Genomic DNA, 12,574 nt, shown 5'->3' with positions numbered 1-12,574 from the left:
GCGCAGGCGACCAGCGCCGCTCCCGCTCTGGGTCGCCTTGGGTGGCCACGCCCACCTCACGGGGCGGGCCAAATAATATTTGCATAATACCACGCCCTTATAGCTTTTCTACATTAATTAATTTCCTATCTACTTATATATTCCTTAAGTAAGAATGGGTCCAGAACCGTTCAGCCTAAAGTATCATGCCTAAGGCGGTGGCTCGTAGGTTTTAGAGTGCAAACGACCAATTTTCGTCACCATAAGTAAAAAATAAGCGCTGTGGTAGGGCTATAAAATGGCCGCACCGTGCCACTGTGGAGCAGCTCGCTCTGAAGGCCTGTTTCCTAGGCTACACACGAGGGACTCGTTCCTTACCCTTCCGCCTAGGGGAAAGTCCCCGGACCATGGGCAGAGAGTGCCGCGTGCACACGCGCGTAGACTTACCCCGCTGCCACGGTTAGTCCGCCAAGAAGCGACCCCCCCGGGGCGAGCCGAGCGGCGTGCGGCGGGGCGTCAGCCGTCAGCTCTCCTAGTGACGCAGGCAGTGCGCCGCGCGCGCACCAACCACACGGGGCTCATTCTCAGCGCGGCTGCTCTTTTCCCTCCCGCGCGTGCCTAGCGTATACGCATCTTAAAGACTGTGAATGGGACTTCTAGTGGAAGCCAGAGGATCAGGAATCCTGCTCAAGGTCACTCCAAGAACACGATCTAAAAAAACCCCCAAAACTTAACTTCTAATTTATTCTTTCTTTCTTTCTTTTTTTTTTTTTTTTTGGTTTTTCGAGACAGGGTTTCTCTGTGTAGCTTTGCGCCTTTCCTGGGACTCACTTGGTAGTCCAGGCTGGCCTCGAACTCACAGAGATCCGCCTGCCTCTGCCTCCCAAGTGCTGGGACTAAAGGCGTGCGCCACCACCGCCCGGCCAATTCTTTCTTTAATACCACTAGGCTGCTAGTGCCAAGAGAGCATGGCCATGACTCTTTTCCTACTTTACTGTCCGATCCTAGCAAAGCACTTGTCACTAGCGGACGCTTGAGGAATCGAATGAAATGAATGAATGAATGTTCACAACGACCCGAAAGGTAAATATAACTAGGTTCTTCTGGGTCCGGTGTAGCCTAGGCTGGCCTAGAACTCCTGATCCTCCTGCTTCCACATCCCAAATGCTGGGATTAGAGCCTCGCGGCACCGCACAAGGTTAGTTAGTAATCAGAACTGCCAGCTGCGGTGGCGCACGCCTTTACTCCCAGCACTGGGAGGCAAAGGCAGGCGGATCTGTGAGTTCAAGGCTCAGCCTGGTCTGCGTAGTGAGACCCTGACTCAGAAACTAAGAAGGAACTAGGACATGGTGCTGCACCCTCCGCCCCGTGTTGTGTTACTTGTTTGAGACAGTCTCAGTAGCCCACACTGGCCTGAAGTCCAAGATCCTCCCGCTGTGGTCTTTGGAACACTGGGGTTACCAGGTTTGCAGCCAACACGCCCAGCTTCCCGTTACCTTTTAGCTGGGCAACACAGGGCCATCTTCTCAACGGGATGAACAGCTCTCTAAGGGAAGAAGCATGTTCCATTTGCATCTAGCTTCAGGGCTTGGCAATCACCGGGCAAGAGGTACACGTGTGTTAAATAAAGGAATAAAATATGGGAGTCTGTTCTTGTTTTTCCAGAAAGGGAGGCAGAAGGGCAGGGCAGGGCAATGGGAGTTGTCAAAGTCTGATTGCTCCAAGACGGCTGGGATGGGAGAGTAGGGTAATACAAACCTCGAGTCCATGCCAGTTGGCACAGTGCATGTAAATAAGTTCAGGCCCATTCTATGGGATACATCTCTCTCACCTGAAGGTGGCCTTTTTGTTTGTCTTTGGATTTTTGAGTCATGTAGCCCAGTCAGAACTCACTATGTATACAGCCAAGGATGGCCTTGAACTTCTGAACCTCCTGCTTTTCTGTCCAGTGCACTGGGACTCTATGTGTGTGCCACCAAACCTGGTCTTCAGAATGAGGTCTTGGTGTTTGATTTTGGTGGTACTGGGGTCTAGCCAGTGCCCTCACACATGGTAGGCAGGTACTCTACCATTTAGCTGTGACCTCAGCTACTGTCTTTGTTTTAGTTTTAGTTTGAGACGTGGTCTCGTTCTATAGTCCAGGCTAGATTCAAACTCCTAATCCCTCCGACATGTGTCACAACACCTGGGCTCAGATTGCTACCTCAGAGAACCCTGGTCCACTATTGCCACATCTTCCAACTTCTTTCTTCCAGAGAATCAGTCAATCAAGATTTTAAAGAATTGTCAGGCCATAGTGGCACACACCTTTAATCTCAGCACTCAGGAGGCAGAAGCAGGAGGATCTCTGTGAGTTTGAGGCCAGCTTGGGCTACAGAGTGAGTTTCAGGACAGCCAGAGGTACTCAGTAAGACCCTCAAAAAAAAAAAAAAGATTTAAAAACTCTTATTTATTTCCAGGCAGTGATGGTGCATGCCTTTAATCCCAGCACTAGGGAGACAGAGGCAGGTGGATCTCTGTGAGTTGGAGGTCAGCCTGGTCTACAGCTCGAGTTCCAGGACAGCCAAAGCTACAGAGAAACCATGTCTCGAAAACAAACAAACAAGACAAAAACAACAAGACATTTCCTATTTTTTTATTTTTTTTAAATTTATTCATCTCAGTATACATAAGTGACCCCAAAAACTCTACCAGGGAACTCCTACAGCTGATAAACTTCTTCAGTAAAGTGGCAGGATACAAGATCAACTCAAAAAAATCAGTAGCTCTCCTATACACAAATGATAAAAGGGCTGAGAAAGAAGTCAGAGAAACATCACCCTTTACAATAGCCACAAATAATATAAAATACCTTGGGATAACACTAACTAAACAAGTGAAGGACCTTTTTGACAAGAACTTTAAATCTCTAAAGAAGGAAATTGAAGAAGATATCAGAAAATGGAAGGATCTCCCATGCTCATGGATAGGTAGGATTAACATAGTAAAAATGGCAATCTTACCAAAAGCAATCTACAGATTCAATGCAATCCCCATCAAAATCCCAACACAATTCTTCACAGACTTGGAAAGAAAAATACTCAACTTCATATGGAAAAACAAAAGACCCAGGATAGCTAAAAGAATCCTATATGATAAAGCAACCTTTGGAGGCATCACCATCCCTGACCTCAAACTCTACTATAGAGCTATAGTAATAACAAAACCGACATATGGACCAATGGAATCGAATTGAAGACCCTGACATTAATCCATGCACATATGAACACCTGGTTTTTGACAAAGGAGCCAAAACTATACAATGGAAAAAAGAAAGTATCTTCAACAAATGGTGCTGGCATAACTGGATGTCAATATGTAAAAGATTACAAATAGATCCATATCTGTCACCATGCACAAAACTCAAGTCCAAGTGGATCAAAGACCTCAACATAAATCCAGTTACACTAAACTTAATAGAAAAGAAAGTAGGAAGCACTCTTGAACGCATTGGCACCGGAGACCATTTCCTAAATAAAACACTAACAGCACAGACCTTGAGCACAACAATTAATAAATGGGATCTCTCAAAACTGAGAAGCTTTTGCAGGGCAAAAGACACAGTCAATAAGACAAAAAGACAGCCAACAGAATGGGAAAAGATCTTCACCAACCCCACATCTGACAGAGGATTGATCTCCACAGTATATAAAGAACTCAAGAAACTAGACATCAAAATACTGAACAATCCAATTAAAAATGGGCTAAAGAGCTAAACAGAGAATTCACAAAACAAGAAACACAAATGGCTGAAAGTCATTTAAAGAAATGCTCAACATCCTTAATCATCAGAGAAATGCAAATCAAAACGACTCTGAGATACCACCTTACACCTGTCAGAATGGCTACGATCAAAAACACCAATGACAACCAATGTTGGAGAGGATGTGGAGCAAAGGGTACACTCCTCCACTGTTGGTGGGAATGTAAACTTGTACAACCACTGTGGAAATCAGTATGGCGGTTTCTTAGAAAATTAGGAATCGAACTACCTCAAGACCCAGCCATCCTACTCTTGGGCATATACCCAAGGAATGCTGATTCATACCATAAAGATACATGCTCAGCTATGTTCATAGCAGCACTATTTGTAATAGCCAGAACCTGGGAACAACCTAGATGCCCATCAACGGAAGAATGGATGAAAAAAAATGTGGTACATATACACAATGGAGTACTACTCAGCAGAGAAAAACAATGAAAGCATGAAATTTGCAGGCAAATGGATGGAACTAGAAAAAATCATCCTGAGTGAGGTATCCCAAACCCAGAAAGACAGTTATGGTATGTACTCACTCATAAGTGGATTCTAGATATAAAATAAAGAACAATCAGACCACAACCCATAGAACCATGGAGGTTATATATATAGCATGGAGGTCCCTAAGACGACTGTGGCTTATAATAAATTTCGGTTTTACTCAATTATTGAAAAAAAAAATAGCCAAATGAATGGAAACACATGAACTATGAACCAAAGGCTGAGGGGCCTCCAGCTGGATCAGGCCCTCTGAATAGGTGAGACAGTTGATTGGCTTGATCTGTTTGGGAGGCAACTAGGCAGTGGGACGAGTCCTGTGCTCATTGCATGAGTTAGCTGTTTGAAACCTGGAGCTTATGCAGGGACGCTTGGCTCAGTCTGGGAGGAGGGGACTGGACCTGCCTGGACTGAGTCTATCAGGTCGATCTCAGTCCTCGGGGAGGCTTTGCCCTGGAGGAGGTGGGAATGGGGGGTGGGCTGGGGGAAGGGGAGGGAGTGGGAGGGGATGGGAGCGGGGAGAATAGGGGAACCCATGGCTGATATGTAGAACTGAATGGTATTGTAAAATAAAATAAATAAAATTTTAAAAAAAACATTCCTATTACATTCCAAAAAAAAAAAATTTATTCATCTCTCATACAGTACATCCCGACTACAGTTTCCCCTCTCTCCATTCCTCCCAACTGCCCCCCCACTCTCCCTCAAATCCACTTTTCTCCCATTTCCCCTCAGAAAAGAGCAGGATTCCCAGGGATATCAAGCGAACACAGCATAAGATAGAAGACCAGGCACAAACCCTCACATCAAGGCTGGTCGAGGAAGCCCAGCAGGAGGAAGGGGGTCCCAAGGGCAGGTGAAAGAGTCAGAGACACCCCCACTTCTGCTGTTCTGAGTCCCACAAAAACCCCAAGCTAAACAACCGTAGCATAGGACCTAGCGCAGACCCCTGCAGGCTCCTTGGTCTTCGCTTCAGTCTCTGTGAGCCCCTGGGAGGCCTGCTTAGTTGATTCTGTCCACCGTGTTCTCACTGGTGTCCTCCACCTCTCTGCCTCCTACAATTCTTCCTCCCCCTCTTCCTCAGGGGTTCCCCGAACTCCACGGGGAGGGACCCAATGGGAATCTCCAATTTGGGCTCTCTCTCTGCCTCACGTTTTGCCCTGAGTCTCTGCATCTGCTCCCATCAGCTGCCAGAGGAAGTCTCTCTGATGATGATTGGGCTAGGCACCGATCTACGACTATTTATTTATTGTATTGATGTTTTCCTGCATGTATGTCTGTGCTGAAGAGTCAGATCACCTGGAACTAAGTTACAGACAGTTGTGAGCTGTCATGTGGGTGCTGGGAATTGAACCCAGGTCCTCTGGAAGAGCAGCCAGAGCTCTCAACCGCTGAGCCATCTCTCCAGCCCAGGCACCGATCTATGAATACAGCAGAGTATCATTAGAAGTTATTTCATTGATTTTCTTTTTTAATCCTAGGTCTCTGGACTATCCAGCCTCTGATTTCTGCGCATCCAGGCAGTGTCGGGCATGGGCTCCCTCTCGTGGAGTGGGTCTCAATTTAGACCAGTCATTGGTCGGCCACGCCCACAAGTTCTGCACCTCCATCACCCCAGCACATCTTGTAGGTAGGACAGAGTGTAGGTCAAAGGTTCTGTGGTGACAGGGTTGGTGTCCCAGTCCCACCACTGGAAGCCTTGCCTGGTTACAGAAGATGGCCTGTCCAGGCTCCATATCCTCTACGGAGGAGTCTTTGACAGGGTCACCCTCGTAGATTCCTGGGAGTTTCCACCACACTAGGTTTCCATATCGCCCCCCCCCCATGCCCCCCAATTCCAATCTCTCTCCATATTCTCCCCCTCCCCCCACCCTCCACCAGACCCACCCTCTTCCCATCCCCACTCACCCTAGTCCACCTGCAAAATCTATTCTATTTCCCCTTCCTGGGGAGATCCATGCATCTTCCTGAGAGTCCTGCTTGTTACTTAGCCTCTCTGGGTCTGTGGGTTGTAGCATGATTGTCCTTTACAGCCAATGTCCACTTATGAGTGAGTACATAACATGCTTGTCTTTCTGGGTCTGGGTTACCTTGCTCAGAATGATATTTTTTTTTTCCTAGTTCCATTCATTTGCTTGCAAATTTTGTGGTTTTTTTTTTTTTTTTAAAGACAAGCTCATGCTATGTAGTCTAGGCTGAATTTGAACTCATCACATAGCCCAGATTGGCCTCCAACTCATGCTCCTCCGATCTCACCACCCAAGTGCTGGGAATCTTTCTGTTTTTAAATGGTGATAAGAAATCAATGCTATACTTAGTGTGTTTGACACCCAAGTAGATTTTTTAAATGTTTGAGTCAAGACCTGTGCAATCCAGGCTGGTCTTGAGCACGCTATATAGGCAAGGATGACCTTGAGCATCTGATCTTCTGGATCCTACTACCTCTGGAGTGCTAGGATTGTAGGTGTGCAATTTATTTAGTACTGGCTATCAAACCCAGGGAGGTGTGACTATTAGGTAGCCATGCTATCAATGGAGCTACATCTCTAGCCCCAAGTAGATATTTTATGTATTTATTATGTATACACTGTTCTATCTGCACGTATGCATGCACACCAGAAGAGGGCGCCAGATCTCATTACAGATGGTTGTGAGATGATTGTGAGCCACCATGTGGTGGCTGGGAATTGAACTCAGGACCTCTGGAAGAGCAGCCAGTGCTCTTAACCTCTGAGCCATCTCTCCAGTCCCTCCAAGTAGATATTTTTAAAAATTCTCTAAATGTCAAAATTGTTTTCAATAAAATAAAATAAAAAATAAACCAGGAAAGACACAGACAAGGAATATAATTTTAAAATTATTGAACTCTGTAGATGAATAAGCATGCTAGTATAGAAATGTATATGGTTAACAAATTTAAATTAATTACAGAACAAGAAATGTTAATGGATTTTAATTAATTTAATAATTACATTATTACATTTTAAAGAAGAAAGTGCAGTGACTCTTCATGTTGATATGAGTGATGAACAGTATTTTAATTTTCCTTTTGTAGAGTTTATTTCTTTTTGTGGGTAGTGTAAATGGGTATGTGTACCCATGCACACATTTGTGGAGAAAGGCATTGTCTTGCTTATCATTTTGTCTTGTCTAGACTGCTGGCCAGAGAATTCCAAGGATCTTTCTGCTCTCAACCCTGGGGTGGGAGTTGGGGATTCAAACCCAGGTCCACATGTCTCCATAGCAAACACTCCTATTGAGCCACAACCCCGCAGCCCTTAAATTTCATTTCAAAAAGTTTCTTTTAGGGGCTGGAGGGATGGCTCAGTGGTTAAGAGCACTTGTTGCTCTTCCAGAGGACCCAGGTTCAAGTCATCACGCAGGTCTAGTGGCTCGCAATTACCTGTGACTCGGTTTCAGGGGATCTGACACCTCTTTGGCCTCCAAAGGCACCTGCACCTGTGCATCTCCCATACACATAATTTATAAAAAAGTTTCTTTCATATGAAGCAGCAGATATATAACTAGAAAATGTACTAGTTCTAAGGAAAAAATTAGCAAGGAGTCACCACAAATTTCAGAAAACCTTAAATATAAATTAAAACTCCAAATGGTCTCCTTGAATGAAGGAATTAGGAATTAAAGTAACAGAGTTTCTTTTCTCAAATTTATAATCATTATTCCTCACACTTTATAAGCATTAATTCCATAAATGCTGTTTAATTTGTACACATATTTATTTTACTTATTTACTGGCTCTGGGGATTGAATCCAGGTTCTGGTCCCTCTCCCTGTATGTTGCAACCAGCATTTTTACCTGTTATTTTTGGGCTTAAATTGTTTTTATTTTTTTAGATTTATTTATTTTATTTAATGTGTAAGAATTTTGGGGGGGGCAGGGCAGTGGTGGCACACACCTTTAATCCCAGCACTCGGGAGGCAGAGCCAGACGGATCTCTATGAGTTCGAGGCCAGCCTGGTCTACAGAGCGAGATCCAGGACAGGCACCAAAAACGACACGGAGAAACCCTGTCTTGAAACACCAAAAAGAAAAAAAAAAAAAAAAATAGTTTTTTTTTTTTTTTTTTTTTTTTGAGATTTTTAAGTTTTTATTTCACGTATGGTGTGGGTACATATCTGTCTGTGTACTACTTGCATGCCTGGTGCCAGAGTGGCCAGAAGGGAATGTCAGATTCCCCAGAATTGGATGGTTGTGAGCTATCCTATGGGTACTGGGAATCAAACTCTGACCCTCTAGAAGAGCAGCCAGCATTATAATGGCCGAGTCACCAGAACACTTGGTCTCATGTATGCTTGTGTGAGACGTTTGTGCTTGGTGCCCTGGGTGGTCAGAAGAGAACGTTGGATCTCCTGGAACTGGAGTTACAGATGGCTGTGGGCCTCCATATGGATGTTGGAAATCAAACCTGGGTCCTCTGCAAGTGCTCTTGACCTCTGAGCCAACCCCTTCAGTACCTATTTTGTTTGTTTTAAATTTTGGGCCAGGGGCTGGTGGTGTTGATTGAACCTAGGGCCTTGCATATACTTAGGACAAGTTCTACCAGTGAGCTAGTACACCCTTAGTTCATCATTTTATTATGTATGTATGTATGTATGTATGTATGTATGTATGTATGCAGGGTCTCATTTTATAGCCTGGTCTGGCCTTGAACCCTCTAATGTAGACCAGGCTGGCCTTGAACTCACAGAGATCTGCCTGCCTCTGCCTTTTGAATGCTGGGTTTAAGATCTGCTTGTGTCAAGGGCCCCTTGCATGACTAAATGTTCTCTGAATTTTCTTCTCTGGAAAGTCAATGTCTTTAGTTTATTTACTTGTTTATAGTTCCATATACAGTCCAGCTGGCCTCTTATGCAGTGTTCTAGGATTATGGGCATGAGACACCACACCTGTTTATGGTGTTTTTAAAAAGATAAGCAACAGCTGTGCTGGCTGAGTAAGCCTGTGATCCCAGCACTCAGCAGGTGGAGCAGCAGTTCAAGGCCAGTCTCCACTGTACAATGAGCTTGGGTTACATAAGACCCTGCCCCCACCCCAATGCTAATTTGAAGCATACACATTATAGGAACTCATCATTTTTCACAACAATTTAGAACTAAGATCTGTAAAATTTTTAAAAAATGTGTGTGTGTGTGTGTGTGCATGTGCATGCATGTATGTGAGTCCACATGTTCCTTGGAGTCCGGAAATCAACTTCTTGTGTCCTTCTCTAGTACACTCCACTTTATTCTTTGAGACAGGGTCTCTCACTGAACAGAGAGCTCATCGACTCAGCTGGACTGCCTGGCCAGAGAGCTCTAGTGATCCACCTGCTTCCCTGCCTCCATGTAAAGCTGAGGTTACAGATGTGTGCCACTGAGCCTGGCTTTTATGTGGGTGTTGGAGACCCAAACTCAGGCCCTCACAATTATTAGGCAAGTACTTCCCCATTGAGCTATCTCCCAGCCAGCCCGTGTGAAGGATTTTTCCTCCTAAGACGGGGTTTCACTATGTAGCCTTCAAACTCCCTCTAGCAAGTAAATAACTGCAAAGACGGCCCAATTTGCCCAAATTAGCCTGGGACAGAGATTCCCTTATTGCAATTAATGAAGTGTCAGGTTCTTATAGACAGTTTGGATGAGCTAAGTTGTGAGGAAGGAATCTAACCTCCTCTGTCTTCCTATCCTTGAGTATAATACTAGTAACAACAATAATATACAGATATTATCTCAGCCGGACATGGTGGTACATGCCTGTAATTCCAGAACTAGGTAGGTGGAGGAAGGAAGGGCAGAAGTTTGAGTTCATATTGAGTTTGAGCAAGCCTGGGATACATAAATAAATATATCTACTTCCTGTAGTGAAACCATGAATTCTGAAACCATTCCACTTCAGAGCCTGCTCACTGAGGCATACATCTTCTTCATGGCAATGTGAGCCAGAGAGAAAAAGTGGACATCTCACGACAACGGGCTCCTGTCTTTGTTAGTCCTGTCTCAGGTCACGTCCGCTCTTCAGAGTCTTTGTGGACTCACCCGCAATGGCACGGAACACTCAGGCCTGTGACTACTCTCTGGTGAAGGGGACTCAGGGCCGTGGGGATTTCAGAGAGTTGAGAGCTCCGGGTGTGGCAGGTGCAGGCACAGGGCGGGGTCTTTGTTCTTTTGCTCATCCCTCCTCTCTACCTTCCTCCCCGGAAACCAACAACTTTGCCACCGTCAGTCTTGGCGATGCTGAGCTGTGGAAGCCAGGTTTAAGAAGACATTGGGGTTGTGGGGGGCTGTGACAGCTGTCAGGCCATGACTAGGGCAGACCCTTGCCTCAGGACAGTGTGATGATGGACCCGACTCTCACATCAGCAGCAGGCAGGAGCGGAGATGTCAACTGCACGGGTCATCTACTAGCATTGGGTGAGTTGGGCGGGGCGGGGGCTCCTGGGGGAGGGGTTATGTGGTTCCATGTCCTAGCTGATGCCGGTTGGGGAAGGGGTTTGTACGGGTCAGTAACAGCCCCCTCCGCTCACATCCGCAGGGATTCCCTCCATAACCTTTGCGTGGGGACTGTGGGCCCTCTTAGGGGCTGTGACAGTGCTCTTTCTTATTTCACTGGCTGCACTCTTGTCCCAGTGGGCCACGCGTCGGAGCAGGAGCCAGGAGGGACAGGGACGGTGAGTACAAGACAACGGGGGTGGGTTAACTGAGTACTCTCTCTCAACTAAACGAGTCCCCACTCATCTCCTGAACTCTGTGCTGCAGCTCTGGAGAGTCCGTGGAAGAAATCCCCCTGTATGGGAACCTGCACTATTTACAGACAGGTAGGTGCCGCAGGCGGAGGAACCCGGCACACGCGCCCGGCCAGCTCTTGGTAGGTGGGATGGAGACAGAGAGATGCTAGGCGCAAGCAGGAGCTGACCAGATTCCTGTTCCCCTGCCTCAGGACGACTGTCTCAAGAGCCAAGGCCAGAACAGCAGGACCCATCCTCTGGAGGCCCTGCCAGGGTGAGTCAGCTGGCCGAAGAAAAGGGGAGGGAAGGAAATGGGGACCGATCCCGAGGGTCCAGAGAACATCCAACAGCCTCGCCTCTCCAGGCTACAGAGGAAGGGATGTGCTACACTAGCCTGCAGCTGCGACCTGCTCAGGGTCGGATCCCCAGCTCTGGGACCCCCATAAAGTACTGTGAGGTGGTGCTGGACTCTGAGCCAAAGCCCCAGGCCCCGGGCCCTGAGCCGGAACTCTATGCCTCGGTGTGTGCCCAGACACGCCGAGCTCGGGCTTCCTTCCCAGATCAGGCCTATGCCAACAGTCAGCCTGCACCCAGCTGAGGAGGACCTGGAACGGTGGGCATCCAGGGCTCAGCTGCTGGTCAGGGACTCCTGCTGCCCTGGCTAGTTAGTGCATGCCTAGTTCCCGACTACCCCCAGGACACTGAGCCATTGCTTAGTGACAGGTGATGACCTATCCCGAACTTCCTACGTTTCAAGGCACACATCTCAGAGCATGAAGGTTCCTGGCTTCCCGAGGATGGAGTGCAAAGACAGATTCCCCCCGCCCCTCCCCCACATTTATCTTTTCTATGTCCTCCTGTGAGGCCCCCAACTCCCTGCTTCACACTTTTCCCTCCTTCCGGAGTCTAACCGGGTGCCTCATCTCCCTTTCTCAGCTTATCAGATACCCCATTGTCTGCTCAGACACAGGAAGTGGGCAGGGAGGAGGAGGTAAGAGCCAGAGAGGATGTGGGTGGGTACCATGCATGGGAGCCCTCAGCTGAAGGCTCCTGGAGTCTCGAGCTTGGTTCCTGACCTGAAAACCCTGGACAGAGAATGACCTCCACTCTGCTGTCTGTGGCGTCCCCTGGCTTTCAAATAAAACATCTCAAAAACTGTTTTTATTTGAACCAGAGGCTGCAGACCTGTGACAGACTCCCAAAGGGTGGGGGTGTGAGCTTTGACATTGTGTAGAGCATTTCTGGGGTTGCCTCGCTGGGGAAGGATTGAAGAGGTAGATGCTGAGGGTGAAGGATTGGAGCCCAGCTACTCAGGTGCTATGCCTGGTTCTAGAACATTCACAAGACTTATATTCAGAGCCATCCCATTGCCACTGGGGTCTGAAAGCTCACCAGCCCTGGACTACGCTCTCTGTGACTTCTGTAACTGTGACCCCTACCTGCTGGCCTAGCTCCTTCATCAGTTTCCACATCCATTCTCCCGCATCCCCCATGAGTGCCACCTATACCCTTATTATGGCATCAGCTGCCCTGTCTTTGTTCCGTCTGCCAAGTGCCTCTATTGGCTTCCTTGTCA

General features: G+C 47.1%; 1 protein-coding gene across 1 annotated transcript; it reads left to right on the top strand.

The window, feature by feature from the left end:
* Positions 1-10,443: 10,443 nt before the first annotated feature.
* On the top strand, positions 10,444-12,168 carry Sit1 (signaling threshold regulating transmembrane adaptor 1). Its single transcript, XM_028884079.2, has 4 exons — positions 10,444-10,684; positions 10,806-10,941; positions 11,030-11,088; positions 11,211-12,168. Exons 1-4 carry the CDS (start codon positions 10,609-10,611, stop codon positions 11,594-11,596), a joined length of 657 nt encoding a protein of 218 aa, XP_028739912.1. The 5' UTR covers positions 10,444-10,608; the 3' UTR covers positions 11,597-12,168.
* Positions 12,169-12,574: the final 406 nt, after the last annotated feature.

This window comes from Peromyscus leucopus, chromosome 2 (genome assembly GCF_004664715.2).
Source record: "Peromyscus leucopus breed LL Stock chromosome 2, UCI_PerLeu_2.1, whole genome shotgun sequence".
NCBI classification, from domain to species: domain Eukaryota; kingdom Metazoa; phylum Chordata; class Mammalia; order Rodentia; family Cricetidae; genus Peromyscus; species Peromyscus leucopus.
The sequence above is the reverse complement of the archived record's forward strand: the minus strand, read 5'-3'. Positions and strand labels throughout refer to the sequence as shown.

Excerpts from the sequence above, each read along its gene's own strand:
- Sit1 (XM_028884079.2), top strand. The coding sequence starts at position 10,609 with ATGATGGACCCGACTCTCACATCAGCAGCAGGCAGGAGCGGAGATGTC. Across the intron at positions 10,685-10,805 it reads GGGTCATCTACTAGCATTGG|GGATTCCCTCCATAACCTTT; the intron begins GTGAGTTGGGCG and ends TCACATCCGCAG. Across the intron at positions 10,942-11,029 it reads AGCCAGGAGGGACAGGGACG|CTCTGGAGAGTCCGTGGAAG; the intron begins GTGAGTACAAGA and ends TCTGTGCTGCAG.